Genomic DNA, 22931 nt, shown 5'->3' with positions numbered 1-22931 from the left:
CTCTGTTTCAATAGTCGGTTCCCAGCTAATAGAGTCATTTTGAGAGGTTTTGGAATCTTTCAGAGGGAGGGCCTTGCTAGAGGAATTGGTCATTGGAGTTGGAGAGAGCAAGCCTTATGTGTTTGGGGCTAGATCTTTTCTTCAGACCCTGATGTATGGAAAAGGAACATAGTGTCTTCTCTAAAACCAGGAATATGCTTGGTGGAATCAGTAATAGCCTGGGGCCAGGACCTTGGAAGAACTACAGTTTTAGATCCTGAGCACCCAACTCCTCCACTCTAAGGGACTGATAACATCCCAAGGCCACTATGTGCCCCATCTCTGATGTCATTGAGATACTCCATGTTCCTTATTTTACAACATTGTTCGATTAGTTTCCCACTGACTGCATCCCATCATATGATAGTTTTTTGATGATACTGTCCCATTGTTGATTTCAGGAAAGCTCTATATGAGATGGTATATTCTTAATAATCTTTCTTGGCATAGGACACAGCTTGGACAAGATCTCCCAACCCCAGCTTTTCTGTCCTCTTTATCGTCTCATTGCCTGCCCTCCTCCCACTTAAGACTGAAGCATGATGTGCTGGTCCAGGTCACCTGTGGATTGAAACTGGCCCATCTCTGGCTCAAGATGACTTCATGATATTTTATGTGAAAGAGCCAACCTCAGACCCCCTTCTACCACAGCTGTGAGCTCTTCCTGCTACCATGCCTTCTCTACCATACATATCAGACAGACAGTACCCCCATACTGTGAACCAGAATAAAACATTCCTACCTTAAGTTGCTTCCGTTGGGTATAGATCAGTGAGGAAGTAACTAATATACAGAATTGGTCCCAAGAAGTACGAGTGTTACTGTGATAAACCTGACCATGTGGTTCAGAGGCTTTTAGTAGTGGATTGTGGGAGGAATGTGGAAGTGTTCTGAGACACGGGATAAAGCAACTCCAGAATGTGATAAGCAGAGATTTTAGTGTAGAGTTTGATAGACCAGAATGTCCACAGAAAAGCGGACAGTAAAGATTGTGCTCATGTGGTTCCAGTAAAGGACTGTTAGTCCCAGCGGTTGAGAATAAGACCACCACCACAAGTTAAAGTCAAATTTGAAGCAAGCTTTAACTAAATATTGGCCAGGTGGGTGGAATCTGGCCAGAGCCATACCTGGGTTCCCAGGAAATGGCATCAAAGCATGAGTTATATGAGTTTAAAATAGGCAAACCCCACATAATTCATCACATTTCCCATCAGGTCTAGCCAGGGGTAAGCATACATCACAACATATTTCCTGTCCTTGTACCTCCCGTCCACACGTGATCAAGCACATCCAGTGTAGATGAGCCAATCAAACTGTTTAGGGAGTGAAAACATGTGGCTTGTTATCTCCCATAAACAATACCCTCCGCCATTTCCTTGGGCAAGGGGCTTATGGGTCAGAGGCCTTTTTGATTCATGGATTTTTTTGGCATAGTATTGAAACTTAAAACATCTGGCTGTGTTTTACCCATGTCTCAGAAGTTTGAGTGAAGCTAAATTAAAAAGTAATGGACTAATCTGTTTGGTAGAGGCGATTTCATGACAGCATAACATGCAGGCTGTGGCATGAATGCCACTCCCTGCATCTAGCCAGACTTACAGTAAGAATTATGAGCAGAACATATACCAGGAAGATGTGAAAACTATGCTGTTTGATGAGGACAAGAGCATGAACCCAGTTAAAGTTACCAACAGGTTAAGTGTGGACAAATAGCTGTAATTGTTGGAGAGATGAGGGTCTGGAAAGAGAGACTAGGGAATTTATACCGGGACAAGAGAAAAGGAAACCTGAGGACAAGATGCTACCCTTCGAAGACTTTGGTAGGTAAAAATGGACATTAACTTGAAGGAGAGCTCTAGTAAAAAGACTGAAAACTAAAGCCTCCAGGGTGCTCTGTTGAGAAGCAGGTGCCCATGGAAGTGTTTCCCAAATTAAGCCCTGAGGTTTATAGAGACCTTTGCAGGCACAGCCCATCAGAGATAGGCTGCATCTTAAGCCGGCCGCAGAACAAGGCACTGTCCAGGTGGTGCTGGTTTTGCAGGCATACAATACACAACAGTGATGGCATCATGGGGACTTGTGTCAAGGACCTAGAGAAAAGCCTGAGAGGCCAGGCAATGTGTTTCGGAGGCACTAAGCCAACACTGTGTGAAGCTGTGGAGGTCAAGCCTAACTTTCAGTGGAGGCTCGGGGTGTTGTAGCTTTTAGGAACATGGGATGTTGGACAGACAGCTGCAGGGTTTGGGGGTGGTTTTGCTGGCCTCCATTCTCTCTTTGGTGCAGTCTCTCCTTTGCTATGTCTCAATTCGTCCCTTTAGGACGGAATGCTTACCAGGTGACAGTGAGTTATGGAAGCATGGGACTTGCATTTTTATTTTACAGAGTTCCACAGTTAAAAGATTGCCATGACTCTCAGAAAAACTTAGGACTTTGAGCTTTTGCATGGGTTTATGTGGAATAGACCACGGGGGCCCTTAAAGTTGGGTGAAATACATTCTGCAATATGAGTTGGACATGGGTGCACAGGGTCAAGGGCAGAATGCTATGGCTTGTTGGGATACTTGGCTCCCAGCTGTTGGCTCTGTATTAGAATATTATAGAAATTTTGGGAAGCGGGGCTTGAAGGGGATTACTGTGATGTGGGCCTATGGATTATGGCCCAGTTCCAGTGCTAGCGTGAGATCTGTGCTTGACTGACAGACAATATAATGTAAGCATCTCCCCCAGGCTCCCCGGCCACAGTCATGAGTCCCTTCTACGACTATTCTTTTCCCTCTGCAGTGGACTCTATCCCTGGACTCATGAGTCAGAGGAAATCCTTATTCCTTTAAGTTATTCTTATTCCCTCCTGCTAGGAATTCTACCACACTGATAATAAAAACATGCCTCTTATGATTTATAAAATATTTTCATTGCATGTAGGATGCATTGATGATTCAAATATGATGGGTAGAGAGGGTGAAAGAATGATTAATGTTAAAATGATTTCATCTGAGGTAGTGACACTAACTGTGTGTAAAGACAGGGTTCATTGAGCCTTGTCCTATGGCTGTGAACGAACCTACCTATTGAGGTAGAAGGACTGAGGACCAGAGAGACATGTGCATTCTTTTATGAGGTCTTTTGGCGAAGGATGCTGGTTATTCATTTGTTGTCTTTTGGTTCCACTTAACCATTTACTCTCTTTTCCCGACATGTGAATGTATAAGGTATAGTCCCCTGGTTCTTTGACAGCAGCTTTGCTCTTTTGCATCATCAGTATGAGACACTAACAAGTACCGGTGGATATGAGACAGACAGAGTTGAATTATTTTTCTTTCTGTCTTCTTACCTCTCATCTCTTAATTTTCTAGAAATACTTTCCTCCAAGATCTCTTTCCTTCTCAGCTCCCTGATAAGTAGGGGTGGTGCCTAATCTTTGCCTTGTCTATTAATCTCCTTTTAATGCTCCCATTTTCTAGCTCAATAGGAAGGGATCAGGAGATAGAGCGTAGATGACATACTTGTTTCCTTAATTACTATTCTAGTTCCCAGTGGACATGGGAAGGGCTAAGCATGTTCTTTGTGGTGGTTTGAAATGAGATCTGTAATTGTTTGGTGAGTTTGTACATAATTTATCTCTTAAAAAATATTTCATTTCTAAATTCTTGATTTTAAGGTCCATTTAAGCAATGTGGTACTAAGTAGCAACATCTCAGCCTTAGCAGGCTCCAAACTGCCTAACCCACATGGTAACTGAATTCTGGGGTAGTCCTGTGAGTGAGGCCATAGCAAGGACTTGTGGCACAAAATTACCTTCCACAGAGGTACATGTATGAAGAGTTTTCAAGTAGAGTACATAAACACTAGAAAGCCAACACTCTCATGCAGATAATGACTGAAGAAGTTGTGATTGTAGGCTTCAGCCTGCCACTCTCTTTTTTCCCTCTCCCTCTCAACCAGCCAGTTGCTTCAAATACACTCTTCATGGGTGCCTAGGACTTCCAGAATGGACTTGAGTTGCCTGAAGTTAACCAAGAAAGCCATTGGCTCAGATCTTGTTTCTACAAAGCCTTGCTTAGATTGTCATGGAAAGTGTTAAGGGCTGGAAGAAGGACAGGGGGTAAAGGGTTTGCCACACAAGCATGAAGCCTGGAGTTCAGATCCCCAGAAACCACATAAAAGCCAAGAAGGCTGAGCAGCCATGTGTGATCCCAGAACTCACAGACAGGGGGTCCCAGAAGCAAGCTGGACAACTAGATAGACTAGCAGGACTTGATGAACAAAGTGGTAAGCACGAAGGAAGGCACTGTTTGTCAGCTTTGGGTGCCATGTGCACATAGGCACATGTAGCCCTTACACACTTAAGTGTTTGCACACACACGCATGCGCGCGTGCACACACACACACACACACACACACACACACACACACACAAAGACAAAATTCCCAGTTCCCTCAGTGTTTTGTGTTTGTTTTTTTATTTTTCAGAGGACATTTCATCATCTCATTTTACTCATTTCTGTGAGCTAAAATGAAGCACTTAATAACAGGTGAGAACAAAGGTTTTAGTTAAGTGAATGAAAGAATCTATCTAGGAAGACTCACAGGGCAACGGGGAATTACTAGAGTAGAGTTGAATGGGAATGCATTCTCTAAAGTCCAGGGACTTGGAACCATGGCCTGAACCAGTGTGTGGACAGTAGAGCTATGAAGGAGGGAAACAATACCAGAAATATGGTAGCAGTTGAATGGTCAGAATTTGGACACAGGTTTGTTTGATAAGGAGGTGAACAACAGCAGGGAAGCTGAGTGTGAAGACGCTTGTTGCATTCCTAGCTGCAGATGACTGAGAAGATGCTTCTAGAAAAAAAATGGTTTATTAGGAGGTAGGGCTGGCATGGGTAGGGTTTTGAACAAGTCTTGGCAGGGTAATAGGAGTGGGCTTCTGGAACAGTTGAATGTGGCACCTCAGAAACTAGCTACATGTTTCAAGTTTAGGCTACTCATTTGAAACTGCCCTGCTTCAAAGTAACTGCTTAAGTTGTGGGAGAGAATAAGGTGGTGTGAGTCTAAGTCTAGAATAGTCGAGGGAAGAGAGTTCTATGGTCATCTGGTGGGTGTTCTCCTGAGTGTTTGACTCAACAGTATGAAACTGAGATCATACCATCTGTTGGTGTCACTGTGGATATTAAAATAAACAAACTTATTTTCCTTGGTCTGCAGTGATATTAAGAAGAATAATAGCATCCGGAGTATCACCGACTCTATATTTTTACTTTGTACCAAATAACCATGCAAAGTTAGATGCTGTTTCTCTAGACGACAGTTACAGTAGTAATTATAGTGTTCAGTGATATATTTAGAAATAACAAGTAGTCTCCCCTCAAACATAAAGAAGGAAAACCTATTTAATCTGGAATTTAGAGTCTGTAAAATGTCTGATGGCCCCTCCCTGAAACACTACTCAATTAGAAGAAAAGCAAACTGGTGCACATATACAAACCAAACAGTCCCATCTCATTGCTTAGTTGGGTTATAGTCCTCTGCGAATCTCTGAAGTAGAAAGATGTCCAGTCTAAAAGGACACCCCCACTCTGCTCCTTATTTTCTGCTTCCTGGCATTTTGGGACAAAGGGAATGATGTCTGGACACAAGAGGAGATTTGAGGGTTCATTTACCTTAATTAAACGGACTTTAACTTTATACACCACACAAAACATCTTCATAAGAAAAAGGCACATTCTGATTTCTGCTATGGTATGATTATCTTCCAAAAGTACAAGAAAGATAGAAGAATTGTGTTATTTCAAATATAGGAAAGGACACAAGTAATAAAAGACCATAAAAACAAAGCATAGATGCAAGCCTTCCTAAAATCTAGGGGCCACTCCTTAGTGTACTTAGATGAATAATGCTATTCCATTCAAAAGTTCATCCCTGGGGGACCGCTGCGGACATAAAAATACCACATTAGAGACTCACTCCTTTTTGGAGTGATATTTCATAGGTGCATGAAAATTCTCTTGACTTCAATATTAATCCCTAATGTCTATAAAATGTCATTTTCCCCCACTAGTTGGTTACTCAGGCTATTGGAGAACCAAGGGTCCCTTAGAGAGAGAGGAAGATCGAGATAGAGGGATGTGTCTGTAGTAGACTGGCTTGGAGAGAGAGGAGGAATCTCCATAGAGGGATGTGTCTGCAGTAGACCAGCTTTGCCAGTCCCATCATTGACCTGTGGCTATTTCTGGTTTGTTTTCCCCTTACCCCTGAAGAAGAAAGGCTTTTCATCACTTAGATTGCTAGGGTTGCTCTGCCACAGACACTTCAGATTCTGCCCAGGTGCATACACATGGCTCTCAGAACGGTTATGGTGGGGCTCTCAGCATTGCTCTGGGGAGCCTTTCAAATATTGAGTAGCAGGATGTCAGCAAAACTGAAGGCCACCACAATTCTACACCTGGACTGTGTGCATACCTTCCCTGTTTGTCCCAGAATTACTGTTTGGTGGACTTCCAGACTGAAGAGCTGAGGCCACTGCTCTGGAATGTGCAAGGATTAGATGTCACATGTGGTGGTTTGAATAAGAATGGCCCCTATAGGCTCATGTATTTGAATGCTTAGTCACCAGGAAGTAGCACTACTTGAGAAGGATTGGGAAGTGTGGCCTTGTTGAGTGGGTGTGGCCTTCTTGGAAGAGGTGTGTCACTGGGGGTAGATTTTGAGGTTTCAAAAGCCCAAGCCAGGCCCAGTATCTCTTCCTGCTGCCTTTAATCTAGATGTGGAATTCTCAGCAACTCTCCAGCACCACGTCTGCCTGTGTGCTGCCATGCTTCCCACAATGATGATAAGGGGCTAAGTCTCTGAAACTGTAAGCAAGCCCTAGTAAAATGTTTTCTTTTATAAGAATTGATATGGTCATGACGTCTCTTCACAGCAATAGAATAATGACATCACCATAAGCATAAGCGAAAGAAAAAGCCAGTGGCATCCATTTTGAATTTGGACTTGCTTAGGACTGCTTTTTTCTCTCTACGTTTTCCCTCAGGGACTGCGACTGTATTACTGACTTCTGTCCCATGATTGCATATTGGAAAAGGAAAACTTGTCCAATTTACGTAATAATAATTAGAGGAATCCTGCCGTAGGATTAATGACACCACCAATAATACCTATAACTGATTTTGATGATGCAATGCATGTGATTTGGGGCTTGTGGTAGTTTGAACAAGAATACCTCCTCCCTACCACCCACAGCCATAGGATCATATATCTGAAGGCTTAATCACCACGGAATGGAACTCTTTAATAGTACTGGAAAGATTAGGAGGAAGTATGTCTCTGTGGGTGGGCTCTGAGGTTTCAAAATCACATACAGGTTCAGGTTATCTCTTGGCCTGCGTATCAGAATGTAGCTCTCAGCTACTGCTCCAATACTATGCATGCCTCTATGTGCCATACCACAATGATAATGGACTAAAATACTGAAACTATAAGAAGCCCACAAATGCACTTTTAAATTAATAGTTGCCTTGGTCATAGTGTTTCTGCCCAGCAATAGAACAGTGCTAAGACGAGGCTTATATAGATGTTAGAATGTGTGAAGATTTTGCATCTAATGTGGACATGAGTTATGAGGATCAGAGGGTGGAATGCAATGGGATGCATTGTGTTTCCCTCAAGTTCACTTAATTCCTAATCCATTCTGCCTTGGAATGTGACTGTGTTCAGATATGGGACCTGGAAAGAGATAACTGAGGTAAAACGAGGTGATATTTCTGGACCATAATCTACTGTAGCTTGTGTCCTTATAAGTATAGATGAGGACACAGTATCACAGACTGAAAGCAAGGACATGAAGCATAATAAGGTCATCTGAAAGCCAGGGACAGGGACCCAGAGAGATGAAACCTGTTGACACCTAGAGCTTATACTTCTAATCTCTAGAGCTGTGTGGAAATTAATCACTGTTGTTGAAAGGACCAAGTAGATTCCATAACAGACTGCTCAATCTTCTCTCAGAGATCAGGCCTCAATTTCAGTTTCCTGAGACTTGAGCAGCAGTTTCTGGGAGGGCCATGAAAAAAAGACATAGTCCTTGCAGTAGCTCCCTTTCTGCACGTACTCTGACTGTTTAAGGTTCAGACCTTTACTGTCTGGGACCCCATCACCAACTTAGAGTTACGTGCATGGGTCAATGTGAATGTGTGAGGCGAGCCCCCATGGCAGCTCAAGGACAGAGCCTGGGCCACTGAGTCAGCCCCCACAGTCAGTACATGCTAGGCCAGCCAGCCCCCATGGCAGTTCAAGGACAAAGCCTGGGACTTGTCCAGGCCTCCCCAAAAATGATAACTGTAACCCCCAACCAGTAAATTCAAAGGTTACACACCCTCACTCAATCATATGATGCAAAGGTTTGTACCACCCTGCTTGTGGTTTTTCCCTTTAAAAACCCCTCACCCTGAGAGCTCAGGGCTGTCCTCCTCTACTCACTGTGTCGAGTGTTGAGCGTGGACCAAACCTGGGCTTGCTTGTTATCAATAAACCCCTGTGTGTTCTGCATTGGATATCGGCTCTGGGTGGTCTTGCTCAGGGGTCTTGCGATGTGGCCACAACATTGGCAGACTCACATTTAGCCCTGGCCAATCATGACAACCAATGAGAAAACACAATAAGAAGCTACTATTTAAAGGAGCGACCAGTTTGTACTATCAGAGCCTTACTGTTGAGAAGAAGGGATGAGGCTTGTCTGAACTTGGGGTCTCACATTGTTACAGGGCACTGAAGCTCCTGTTGATGTCCACATTCTTCATGAAAACGGATCATCAGCTTTTGGTTGGAGATCCTCTCCCTAGAGAGGGACAAAGCTCTTCCAATGGCCTCTCACTTCCATATTGTGTCCTCAAGTTGTTTTGTTGTTGTTTATTTGCTTGAAAGACTGTGTAATAAAAACCTGTTGTATTTGGGAGGCAGCTCTGCTTCATATTGTGAAATTACAAGGTCTTATGAGAATGTTTCTCAATCAAAGAATAATGCTTCCTTGGAGGAGTGCTAAAGTTCTGTCTCTGGGGTCATAGTGGGATGGAGGTAAAGCCAACTTAGAGCTGGCCGTTCCTTCCGTTGATAGATATGTCCACAATGACATCAAGTTCTGGACAGGCATTTGGTCACTATAAATGGGTTCCTCATGGACTGTTGTTAGAGTCTTAACTTTGTACAAGAAAAGACAAAAATCAGAGCTATGGCTCCAGGGGCTCAGTGGGTCAGAACACTTACTGTACAAGCATGGAAACAGGAGTTCAGATCCCCAACATCCAAGTTAAAGACCAAGCCTTGTGCTCTAGTAGATGGCCACATCCATGCACTGGCAACACTACTGGGAGCTAGTGGGCTGTTTTCGAGAATACTGAAGAAGAATAAGATAAGGAAGAAGATATTAAGGTTGGAGGGGGATATGTATATGTGTATGAAATTACCAAAGAATAAGTATTTTGAAAACTAGGTGTTTCTATGTACATATGTGTAACTCTACCATTACTGAGAGTGAAGACAGGGACTCCTAGCAGCTCAGTGGCCACCAATCTAGCCAGAACACTGAGCTTCAGGCTCAGTGAGACACCCTGTCTTCATAGAATGTGGCCAGTAGTAGCTCAAGATAGCGAACGTTTTTCTCTGGTTTCCCCATGTGCACACATACGTATGCTCACTGGTGTACACAGGTCACCTCACATATCTACATGATACAAGATGCACATGCACACACACACACACACACACACACACACACACACACACACACAAAGGCAAAAGTCCTCTGAGGGAAAATGTTGAGAGATTTTTATGAGGGGTATTTGATCTTTTCAGCCTGTTTCAGGCCAAGTAGCTGGATGAATTTTCATTTTATTGGTTAAATCAAGTTCTCTGTTTATTGTTCTAAAGGACTCTTTAATTAGCTCCACTATGGTGCTGGCCTTTCAGTTATAGGTAGAATGCATAGCTGTTTATCAATGTCCAATGATCAGGACCAACTATATGTATATATAGCTAGCTGTTTTCACATATATATACTAAGCGTATGTTTTAAGTGTATAATTTAATAATATTAGTCAATTAATTATATCATTTTATACAAATGGTCACCACAGCTAAATTTAGTGTTTGGTTCCTTTTACTGAGCATATTTTGAAGTTTATCTATCGAACAGCTAGGATTTGCTAATTCTTTTAACCAGTGAATTAGCAATTGTATGACTAGAATAAATGATAGTGTATTCATTTAATAAAATTGCATTCCTGTATTTTCTTTCTTCAGAGTTCTAGATGCATGGCTAGCATCTGTGAGTGCCATTATTTATATAATGCCCACTCAAAAATCGTCTCTTTAATAACTCAGTCTGGGACTCCATGGAGAACAAGAGATAAATTCACAATGAGCCTCCTTCTCCAACTCTCTCCCCAGCAGCTGAGGAGCTGAGGGTGCCACCGGCACTCACCCAGCCTAATATGTGCAGAGTAGGGCATACATTCAGACTTGGCTTCACCATGAGGACCATTATCTCAACCTTTCCAGACAATAGGGGTCTTGCGCTCTACTTTATAGTCTTGAGATCCTGCCAGAATATGGCACTTCCTAATCTCTGGGAAGCCAGCAGAAAGACAGTCAGTTCTTCATAAGGATACAAAGGACACCTTAAAATCTTTTGCTTTTCTCCTTTAGTCGTTCAGATCTCACACAGTAACTGTTGACATTGTGCAGTCACATGAAACTCTGCAATCTTTCAGCTAAGATCTCTATCTAGTTCTGTCAGCAAATGTTGCCCCACATCCCCACCCACAATGATTGAAATCGTGAAGAAAAGCTGGTTACACTGGGAAGGGTCACTTTACATAAGCACCACTGGTATTTTTTCCTGTGACTGCATCATTTTCTGTGACCTGCTTCTCTTGACTGGCTCAGTGGCTTTTGGCATTGGGATGGTCTTGGTCAGTATTAATATGGTGAAACCTGCTTGATCTTAAGAGTATCAGATTGACTTGGCATTGACAGAGAGAACCACGGAGCTGGAGGATAAAGTGACATTGGCATCCTTCCTCCCCACTCAGGACAAGTTTTTTTGTCCATCTTTCCCTGAATCATATCCACTTGAGTGAATACTTCGCTATATAAAATATTCACACGGATACCTGGCTATTCTCTTAATGAATGCCATTTATTTCAGTCCTTAAATTCTCATCACCTTCCTTAGTTGACTACAAATAGAAAAATAAATCTGCATTTTTAAACTACAGACCTGAAAATGAATCCACAAGCCAAAAAGCCTGTTGGAGATGCTGTTTGATCTTGGATGTCAACATTTAATTAAATATGATTTCAGGAAGTGACAATGGGACCATGATTTCAAGTGCACAGAGTAGAATGGGTACATATTCTACTAAATCCTCATCTGCTACCTAATTTGAGTTGCACTGATTATTCATGTAACTAGAATTTATTGGGAGGTCATTTTAAGTTTGGCTTATTTAAATTTCACTTATAAGAGTGCTACCCCATTTTTCTTTCTAGGGAATTCTAACCACATGTTATAAAGCAACTTCTTCAAGGTCAATAGTATGTGAACTCAGCTATATACAAATGAATTGATGTGTTTATTTCTTATAACAGTGAGTGGAAGGAACCATGAGAATGTGGTTTTCAGATAAGACAGAGCTCATGTAGAAGACACAACTGTAGTGGATAGCCATCCCAGCATTGGCCTGGAAGTTCCAACCCCCATTGAGGCTTCAGTAATGATCACGCCCACAAGGCAGGGCAGAGGAGGGAGCGGAAGACCGAGGATCAAGAGGAGGTCGCTCTCTTGGTTCAGGGACGCTGGACGCAGGAGGTAGACTGAGCAGAGTTCTCCAGAGAACACTGCCGGACTGTGCTATACCTTTGCCAGACCCTGCAACCTACCCCTTCATTTGTAAGTTACCCTACAAAATAAACCTCCCTTTTAACTACGTGGAGTGGCCTTAATAATTTCACCAATACACAACTGTGGAAAAATCACCTAGACTCAGAATTCAGTTACTCCTTTAAAACCTCTGATCTTATTATAGTAGTCAACAATATCCTTTCCGCTGTTTTCCATCTGATATGTGTTCCATAACTTACAATTGCTACTTTATATACAATCTATTTAATCAAAGCAAAATATTCTAAATATGAAACCTCATGAATGTAGAATTACGGTAGTCAAAGCCATCGTGAGAGAAATGACTGCTGTGCCATGCCCCTGGCTTCTCATCTCTCGGGGATTTCTGCTGGTGTCATTCTTGTTTTCAAAGTTACTTGTGACCAACATGGGATCTCATTCTTCCCTGCTTCTCCTTTAAGTCATTGAAAGGCATTTTGTGAAAATGAATTTGAATCTTTGCTAGGTGAATATAGTGTGTGCACTATACATACACTTTATTTAACTACTATTAAAGCCTTTGTGTGAATTCAGCAATGAGTCAATATGGAGGTCAATAATGTCAGTATAAAATCATGACAACTATATCACCACCAAAATACTTTTATTGTAATTAAATTTTAGATGGCATGTTTCTCTAAAAGTCATTTAGTTACAGAAGTGGGTAATTTTATAAGAAAAGGATTTGATGTCTAGGATTTTCTTAACATAATGTAGGGGACAGACATTGATGAACTTTGTATTGATTCAGGGTTTATTAATCTGTCACCTAATTTGCATAATTTGAGTGTTTTTTTTTAAATCATGGAAAAATAAGTACATATAGAAACAAACACTAAGGACCTTTCCCCCTAAAAAGTAAGAATATCATTATCATGTTTGGGCACAAACTTTGTCTCCAAGTGAATACCAAATACACGCTTCAGTACTTCTTCTATTTCTTCTTCCTTCAGAGTCTTCAACTCTACCAGATCAACATTGTCCTTATAATTGAACTTCTTGTAGGCAATAATGGTGCCCAGTAATCCATGAACCCCTTCTTGGGTCTGCAGGGAGCAAAATGATGTATTCACCATTACAGAGGTTGGAGACGTCTGGTAGTATGCACTCACAGACTCAAAATCTTTAATCGTTAGAGGGTCAAGAGTAAAAGAGTAGATTTTCCGGTGGTTGTTCTTCTTAACAAAGTTAGAATCAATGAATTCTTGGTTTGGGATATATTGTTGTCTTATAGTTTGGCTCAGGTACCAAGTTCCATTCTCTTCTGTCAAGTGGAAGATGGCAGGCACCTGAGGCTGATCCTTCCCAGAAATTAATTCCAGAGGCTCCCACATTTGGCAGGAAAATGGGAATGCAGCATCTACAATGTACTTTTTGCCACTGAGGGTCACCTGTAGCAGAAGGTGAAGCATGGTGTTGCTATATTTGCAGGCTGAGGAAGCATAAACATGTCCTCCCAACATTGTGGTCTCAAAACCTATCATGGTCAGAGCCCAGTAGAAAAGATGGTTTAACTGGAGACACCACCCACCCCGCTTCTTCCTCACAACATGATCAAAGATGGCCTCTAAGCTCAGCTCCATGGGTTTTCCACAATGGATGTTCAAGTTCTCAAAGGGAATAGCTCGTATCTGATGCTGAAGGATTTCAGTTAATGTTTGCAGGTCCACTGTTTTCCTGGGATTCTGATAACCAATTCTTTCAAAGTATGCTTCAATGTCCATGGTCCCCTAAGGCAAGGAAAACAATCCAAATCAAATATTTCTGTATTTGGAATTCCTTCTATAGGTTAGTCATCTATTAAAGTTATTTAAAAGGAAGCAAACACACAAATACAAAATTAGCTTAAATATCTGTAATAATAATTACTTGAAGCTGCTTTCACATGCACATTTCACTTAACAGTGTCAGTGACCCTGAAGGGAAAATGTACTCATTCTTCTATCTTTAAGTATCAGAAGCTGGGAAATCTAGATTAGAGAGTAAAGTGAATGGTAAGATGAAGGTATAGATGTGTTTTTCTGACATTAATGAACAGGGCGGGGAGGGGTTCCAATTGGTGTTCATTAAACAGACCTCTAGACAGTGCTTAAGAGAAATTTAGTAAAAGAACACTCGGCCTTCATGGTCCTTGACTGTCCTAGGGGGTTTAATTCCTACAGCCTGGAGTCATTGGAGAGGAAAGCCTGGAGTGAGGTATTGCCTAGATCACACTGGCCTGTGGGCACGTCTTTGGTGGGGGAACTGTCTGTGGTTCTGCTTCATGTACTTTCCAGTCATGCCTTGGCTTCCCTCAGTAATGGACTGTAATATATAAGCTGTAATCTAGAAACCTTTACCTTTCCATTACTGCAACCCTGAGGAGCAAGGAAATTAAACGATAAAGGCACAAAGTATAGGGTTATATTTTCATCATGCTCCAGCTTACAGAGTTCTTCTGTGTATGAAGCTGCATATCACAATCCTCAAAATTGCCAGGCAGTGGTGGTGCACACCTTTAATCCCAGCACTTGGGAGGCAGAGCCAGGCAGATCTCTGAGTTCGAGGCCAGCCTGGGCTACCAAGTGAGTTCCAGGAAAGGCATAATGCTATACAGAGAAACTCTGTCTTGAAAAACCAATTAAAAAAAAGAGAGAAAGAAAGAGATGGAAGAGAGAATCTCTAGTGTGGAGGATACAGTAGAGGAAATAGATTCATCAGACAAAGAAAACATTAAGACCAAAAATGTCATAACACAAAATGTCCAGGAAATCTGGGACAACATGAAAAGACCAAACCTTAAGAATAATATGGATGGAAGAAGAAGAATACCAACTCAAAGGCACAGAAAATACATCCAACAAATGCCCCGGCCAGCGGGGTTTCAACAGGGGCGACCCACCTGTGGGAGCAAATGAAAGAAACAGGAGACACAAAGGGATGACAGCAAGACAGGATTCTCATCAAGGTGCAGATTTTATTTTCCTCTGCAAGGCTTATATAGCATAGGAGGGGAGGGGGTAGGAAGGAGGGAAGGGGAAGGGACATGGAAGGGGTGAGAACATGGGAGATGTGCAGATTGTGCAACTGCAAGATGTCGGCTAAGGTCACTGGTCAGGGGCCATTTATTCTGTTGCTATGCTAACTGACCATGGAATGCTCTTTATGTTTGGTTGTCATGGCACCCGATTGTGGAATGTCTTCTTATCTTTGGGAGCCTCTGGTTAGTAAACAGGTGTTACTGCTCTGGAGAAGGGCACTGGTCTTATAACTTGTTCTTTGGCCTAGCTAGTATTTTTCCATGGTTCATGTTTGGTTCCTGACATCTTGGTCCCTAACAAACAAAATCATAGAAGGAGAAGAAGAAAATGCCTATGAAGAGACAAGAAGGTAATGGAACACCAAATAGACTAGATCCAAAAAAAGAAGTCCTCTCACTACATAATAATCAGATCACTAAACATACAGAATAAAGAAAAAATATTGAGAGCTGCAAAGAAAAAAGGCCAAATAACATATAAAGGCAGACCCAGCAGAACAACACCTGACTTCTCAATGGCAGTGTGATCAGGATCTATCTATGGTGCATGAGCTGGCTTTCTGGATCCCTTTACCTATGGATGGGCACATTGTTCACCACTGATAAAGTGGGGAGAGGTTTGGTTCTGCCTAAACTGAATGTACCTGGCTTAGCTGTCCCTCCCATGGGAGAACTTACCCTGCTGGAGGAGGAGACTGTGGAAGAATGCGGGGGGGGGGGGGATGAGAGGAGGGATGAGAGGGGGATCTGTGGTTGGTAGGTAAAATGAATGAAAATGATTAAGAAGTTGGATACACATTCACACACTGACTGATACCCTCAAGAAACACTTTACAAAATATTCACCAAGCATTTACCGCTGATATAGTGCTAGAATGACTTCCTGTGTGTTGCAGGATACTGCTGCGATAAAACAGCTTGCTGAGGCACTTTGCAGGGTTTTATTTAGACTTGCAGCTCCATAAGACAAGAATCTACAACTGTCATGGTAGGCAGGCATGGAGGCTGGGGCAGAAGCTGACGGCTCACATCTTCAAATGCAAGCACAAAGCAAAGATAACATACTAGAAATGACATGAGTCTATTTACTCTCAAAGCCTGCCCCGTGATATACTTCCTCTAGCAAGGCCACACCTCTTAAGTGACTTCGAACAGTGCCACCAACTGGGGACCAAGTATTGAAATGCCTAAGACTATGGAGAGCATCTCATTGAAACTATTACAACTCTGTGGTATCAAAATGACAGATAGAGGGGAACTGAGTAAATAAATAAAACATCTATTTATGGGATTGTTTTCAGTAATATGTTCTGGTGATTCAAAAGAAGATGGCCTCCAAAGAGAGAGGCACTAAGAGGTGTGACCTTTTTGGAGTAGGTTTGGTCTTGTTGGAGGAAGTGTGCCACTGTGGAGGTGGGCTTTGAGGTCTCATATATGCTCCAGCCACACCCATTGAGACAGACCACTTCCTCTTGGCTGTGCAAGATGTAGAACTCTCAGCTACTTCTCCAGCACCATGTATGACTGCATGCTTCCATGTCCTACCATGATGATAATGGACTGAACCTCTGAACTGATCTGTAAGCCACCTAATTAATTTTTTTCCTTTATAAGAGTTGCTATGGTCACGGTATCTCTTCATGGCAATAAATACCCTAAAACACTTGAAAAAAAAATAAGCAAGGAATCTAGCAAGCACGCACACAGGGAGAGAGTCTCCCTTATCAAATGTGGTAACTAAAGAAACCCTCTCTAGAACTGTGATGGACACTGAGTTTGTGGACACATGTGGGAAACAAATGGGGAAAAGCTCTATGCTGTAAGCTTCCTGGAGTACTCAAGGGACATCCAGGAAACATGGACAGTTGCAGCAGATTGAGAAGAGTGGATTGTGATTAGAACACACGGAAGACAGAGTGCTAATAGCAAAGCTGCCATTTTTGATTTGCTGCAAATGAATGAAAATTATAGAGGAATGAAAAGAGAGTTGTAACTTGACCATATTGAACATCATCCAAGTCATCTTTCTTTCTACTCTGCGTAGAACAAGCTGCACATACTGATTCATATGAGGTAGGAAGGCCTCATTTGCAAACAATTTGAATTTGGGACCAGTGACTGCCCATGGCTGACATGACTGCCCATGACACGTGGCCCAGGTAGGCCAGTGAGACCTTATTGAGGGACATGGATAATATCATAGAATATTAATTCAAATCTGTTGGTGTTATCCTGGAATGAAACCCTGTAAAAATGGAGAGATGTGGATGGAGTCCAACACTATCTTTAACTGTTAGGTAACAACATAGCCCCTCACCCAAACAATACAACAAACCAAAACAAAGCAGAAAAATATTCTTACTTTTGAAAAAAAAAAAAAAGACTTTGTAAATTTCCATCTAAGAGCCATAATATCAAGACTTTGAATGTAACAATTGTGCACTGACCTCAATGTTAAGTTTTTGTACTGTGGGTACAGCCTCAATAACATGGCAGTAAGGGACTACCTCAGTTAGACAGTGGTTAGTTAAGCATCTCCATTTCCCTCTTGCATACCCATTCTCTTTTAAAGCCCACCTAACTTTCCGTTATTGCCAGTTTCCAGCTTCTCTGTTGTTGGACGTCAGTACAATTTCTTCTAAACTCATTAAGTAATCTACTGTGTCTTTTCCTCCATCAAAGTGTAACTTTCTCTTCCTCAACATTGGCATAAGTGCTTCTTCTCCACTAATCAGACCCAGTGAGAATGAACTGGATATACCCAAGCCTTGTTGGTACCATCAACTGCACTGAATATGGAATGGAAAGTGTTCTTGTGCAAAAGGTTTCTGCAAGCATTGCCATACAATTATGACCTAGACTGTTGGGTTGACCATTTGGAGCCATTTTCTATTTCTTTTGAAGAAAAGTGTTTGAAATGTTTATGTCCCTATAATACTTTTGTCTCACTCTCTACTTTATGTGGGTATGATGTTATATTTATTGATTTTTAAATCTCTGTTGGGATTTGGTTAGCTGTGGCCCTTAAAATCCCAATCTATGAATAAAGTCATTTTTTTGTGAGGAGAATTGGTACCCTAAGATTGTGGTAGCATAATCAATATTAGCTATTCTGGGACTAAATATGTTTAAACTTTGTGTTAGTTAAACTGGGATTTGAGGTAAAATGCAGAAGATACTCAGAAAGTGATTTCCAATAAAAGAGATGAATGGAAACAGTATTGGCATCCCAGGCTAGCTTGTGGAACCTCTGTGAAGGAGTAGATGTTCCCCTTCTCCTTGACTGTTAGCCTAGAAAACTCCAAAGAGGCAGGATCAGCATATCTGTTCTAGTCAGCTTAGCACAGCTTAAATCAGGAGTTTTGGAATACATCTTCCGAGTGAGTGCAAATGCTGGGCTAATTAAAACATGACTTTTCTCGAAAACAAAAGGATTGTTTTGAGGATTAAATTATGGAGGATCTCTAATTACCAAGGCACAATTGTCAGGTGACTATCTGTTTGCAAAGGAAAGTATATAGCAGGAACAATATTGGGGATGTTCATATTTTTACAACATGGGTTGTCATGTATTTTGTTTTGGCGAAGAAAACCTCTCCCCCTTTTTTTCCCATGCATGAAGTTTCAAATTGGAACCCAACAAAGAAGACTTAAAAGCAGATTGGCCAGAGGTTGACTGCCTATGATGTATGGTCATACATGAAGGCAACTGTGCCTCAACAAACCAGTTTTGGCCGTTGATCATCAATAGGCACATTAAAAGAGCTAAATTAATAGTGAAAAGCAGAAAGGGGAGATTTATTCACCACTGGGAAGAGGAAAGAAGAGATTCAACTACCCCTTAAGTCTATTTGCAAAGCACTGACTTGAGGCTTAAGATGAGCTATATGCATAAGTAAGTTGCATGGCCAAGGTGGGGTGCCCACCATTGTCTCAGGCCAGACCTCCCTGCAAGGCTAGTCTTTCCTGCAACATCTTCTGACAAGTTACAAATCTTTTCTCACAGGTTGTAAAGATGCTGTACTGGCTACAGATTCCTCCTCCACCCACCCACCCTGCCCGTAAAGCAAGCAGTCTTTTCATCCCCCAGAAGGAGGAAGGAGGCTCTTGATGGAATTCTAAATTCTCAAGGCCCGTTATTTTAATGGTCTGATAGTTAAGGAATAGACATAGGTGTCTCATTAGTATATGCCCATTTCTGCCAGCCAGGCAGGTTACATTGTCATACTTGAAGGCTACAGTAGTACAAGCCCGATTATTAGAGACTCAGCTGGATTCTTATATGCATATGCAGGGATCTGTTGTTCCTGAAGAGAAGAACCGCAAAGAGCCCATGATTTGCCTTGCTTCATTTGAGTGTGCTCTTCCTGCTCTCTATCTCTTCTTTTCTGTTTGCTTTGTTCTCATCCACACTGAAGGGCGCAGAATCCCTGTGCATTTACACCGTGCTCCAGGACCCAGACCAGCCAGCCAGCTCTTTAACTATACAAACAGAAAAGGAATGTCTGGCCTGGCCACACTCGAAGACAATTGGCCAACAGTTCCCAGTGTTCAGGAGACCTACAACTCAGCAATGGCTCCAGTGACAGATTCCAATGGCAAGAAGCATGAATTTCAGGAAGTGCCCTCACCCCCCACCCTCCCACCCAAAAAAAATCTAAGGGAGATAGTGTCCATAGCTAGAGATGGCAAAGGCCAGAGAAAAAGAAGTCTCTGGCAGAGAGTGTTTGAAGAGATGCTAGTTTAAAAGTTCTTTCTGGGGGACAGGGTAGAAGCAATTATCTGTTTTGCGGGTGAGGAAGTGGAAGGGAGGTCTTGCGGAAGGGAAACAGCAATTCCTGAGAGATGCAGAGAGTATTGTTGGCATTCTGCATAGAGCCAGAAGCAGAGCCCTGAGCAGAAGCCTCTCTTGGTAGGAGCATTGCTCTTGAAGAAATTTGTGCTCTGTAATCAGGGGCAAAGCAGCTGATAAAACAAAACAAAACAAACAAAAAACCCCCAAGCAAACAAGACCACAAAAGACCATCGTTGGCAGTTCCTGGAGAGCCTCCCAGTAAGCCTCCTTCTGCGGAGAACATGCAGGAACCTGGGTAGTGAGCAGCTTTGACCCTTGTCTTTCTAGAAGCCAGGAATTCCAGAAGGGAGGGCTGGGTTCCCAAAATCATTTAGGAGATGGGCTGTAGTTGGGTCAGAAAGAGTTTATGGTCTCCAGTCTTGTTGACTGTCAGGCCTTGAAGGATGATTATGGGACCTAAGGTTATAACAAGAGCAACGGGTAGAAACTGGTTAGCCAGTTTTAGGAACAGGGAGCTAATCAGGAAACCTCCAGAAATGTCCTTGGCAGAGGCCCCTTCATGAGGCAATAGACTTAAACCTTCAGCTAAAGAAGAAATTGTCCTCCTTCTTTCTATCTCTTACTTGGATTCCAGCAGAACCTAGCATGCTTCCCCAGACACTCAGAAACCTAGTATGCTTCCCAGGGCACTCAGAACCCTAGCATGCTTCCCTAGGTTTTCAGAAACCTAGCATGCTTCCTTAGGTTCTCAGAAACCTAGCATGCTTCCCTGGGCACTCAGAACCCTAGCATGCTGCCCTGGATGGGTACTCTGGACTTTCTCACTGTTCTCTGAAGTCTCTATCTCCCTTTCTACAGTTACTTACCAACCTCCATGTTTAACTTAAAACTTTCCCTTCCATCTACCTCTTCCCTTCCAGCAGCTTCCATGATTTTCACCTAGTTTTCCTGGTTAGTTTTCTCTCAAACTCTAATAGCATTGAGTTTCCTTCTGAGAGAATTTTTAATTATTGTATTAATGAAACTAAGAACCTACAAAAGAAAATCCCAGCTTCCCTCACATCAATAGACATATGCTGTGTCTCATGTTTTTTTTTTTTTTTTCAGTTAGTATCTTATTAACTAACACTAGTCACATTGTTCAGACTTTTAGACATCTTCCTATACATGCTATTTAAAAATGTATCATCAGGACACTTGATACCTGGTACCGGCCCTTTGGCATCTACTGTTCTAGTTCACCTCTGTTTTCCTACTGCATAGTCTGAGATTGTCCCCGAAGGTCCCCAATGACATGTGTTTGGATCAAATGAGTAAACTAAATTAAGGTCCCTGTGAGAGTATGTCAGTCAAAGATGCCTGGAGCTGGCGGCTTTGTGTTCTAACTGATCTAGAGGGTTTGCTTCCGTGTGGTCCATGCTGCCAGCTGGCAACCTTGTGTTAATTCTGCCTCGATAACCTCAGTCCTTCCTTCCTATTGGACCAGGTGGCAGCTCTGCCTCTCACAAGCTCTCCCCTCTCATTAGCATCTCCCAGCTGGCACACTACCACATCAAGTACCCATATTGAATGTAACCTATTTTCTTTATTCCCATTTCATCCCTGCCTTTTTTTCCTGCCTTTTCTGATGACCACTGTCTGGAGACGTAGTATTACCTAACCATACATCTGTATTTGGAACAGACAGAACAACTGAGTTGTTCACAGCAAAGGTTCATTCAGACCCTGAAATCCAGGCCATGCTCTTAGATCACGGACATTTGATATTAATATTTCATCAAGGATGAAGCAATAGGTGAGAGTAGACCCAGCATTTCAAGCTTGAGGAATATAAAGCAAAATAGAGTTTCCATTAAATGCTCATTTACTGTACTGTACATTACAGACTGTCACCAGTTGTTTACTGACATGATTTGCCCATCCATGGAAGAAATGTATACTGAAAGCTTGTGTAGCTAAATGAGCCCGGCTACCTCTGAGGAAGTAGAGATGCAGATTTACACCATAAGCACCTGGTTGCTACCACATTAGAACTGAGGATTACACAAAGAAGTTGATTTTTTTCACTTTGTGACGAAGGGTACTGAGAAGCTAACAGTCAAACTGGGAGATGAAGATGAAGGTAATATAGAAGCTTCTATTTTCATGATTCTAGCTTATGAACTACAATGGCAATAAATACATAATGATAATAGAAGAGACAAAATAAGTTACATGCTTACAGCATGTGAGGATTATAACGAAAAGAAGAGGCTGTGTAGCTTACTCTTCTACAGAGTTTAGAGGGCTTGGCTTGGGCTTTGTATTATTATTATTATTATTATTATTTGCAATATTTTATTAATTTTTGAGAATTTCATATAATAATTTTTAACATATTCACCATCCCTTTCCCTGACCACCCTTTACACCTTCCTTCCACCTTGTAGTGTTAACAGTTACTTGCTTCATTGCTATGATAAAATTCCCTGACCAAAGCAACTTAAGGAAGGGATTGTTGTGACTTACAGTTCAAGCAGGAGACGACCAGTTGCATCCACAGTCAGGAAACAGAGAGTAGTGAATGCTTGTCTCAGCCAACTTCAACCTTTTTATGTAGTCCAGGATCCACAGAATGTTGCCACCCACATTTGAGGTGGGTCTTTCCACCTGGTGAACATAAATCTAGAAAATCCCTCACAGATCTGCCCAGAGATTTGTTATCATATTGATCCTAAATCCCATAAATTTGACAATCAAGATGAACAACTCCACCCCTTGTCAAGTTAATACCCAATGCATCACTTTGAATTGTAACATTCCATCTCTGCCTCCCAGGTTTCATTTTCACCTCAAAACGCATTTAAAATGTTAACAGTCCCAACCCTTTTGAAAACCCAAAATCTAAGTCTATTCAGAGCTTCAAAACATTCTCTTAACTATGGCAAAGATATTAAAAAAACACTCTATATACTTCCAACATACAATTATACATTCTCCAACACTATTGTTCCAAAAGAGAGGAATTTGGACATAGTAAAGAATGGTCAGACCCAAACCCAACAAGGAAACCATCACATTCTGCAGCTCCATTCCTGGCACCTGGAACTCATGATAGAGTCAGCTGGCCTCCCAAGGGCTTGAGTATCTCCATTGCTCCAGCT

General features: G+C 42.0%; 1 protein-coding gene across 1 annotated transcript; it reads right to left on the bottom strand.

Annotated features, from left to right (window-relative positions):
• Positions 1–12647: 12647 nt before the first annotated feature.
• On the bottom strand, positions 12648–22352 carry LOC118569094 (arylamine N-acetyltransferase 3-like). The gene is made up of 2 exons (XM_036166816.1): positions 22297–22352; positions 12648–13704 (listed from the first exon to the last, which is right to left on the bottom strand). The coding sequence occupies exon 2, from the start codon at positions 13696–13698 to the stop codon at positions 12826–12828; it is 873 nt and encodes a 290-aa protein (XP_036022709.1). The 5' UTR covers positions 13699–13704; positions 22297–22352; the 3' UTR covers positions 12648–12825.
• Positions 22353–22931: the final 579 nt, after the last annotated feature.

Source organism: Onychomys torridus, chromosome 17 (genome assembly GCF_903995425.1).
Source record: "Onychomys torridus chromosome 17, mOncTor1.1, whole genome shotgun sequence".
In the NCBI taxonomy this organism is placed as follows: Eukaryota; Metazoa; Chordata; class Mammalia; order Rodentia; family Cricetidae; genus Onychomys; species Onychomys torridus.
Note: the sequence above shows the minus strand (reverse complement) of the source record. Positions and strands in the feature narration are given on the sequence as shown.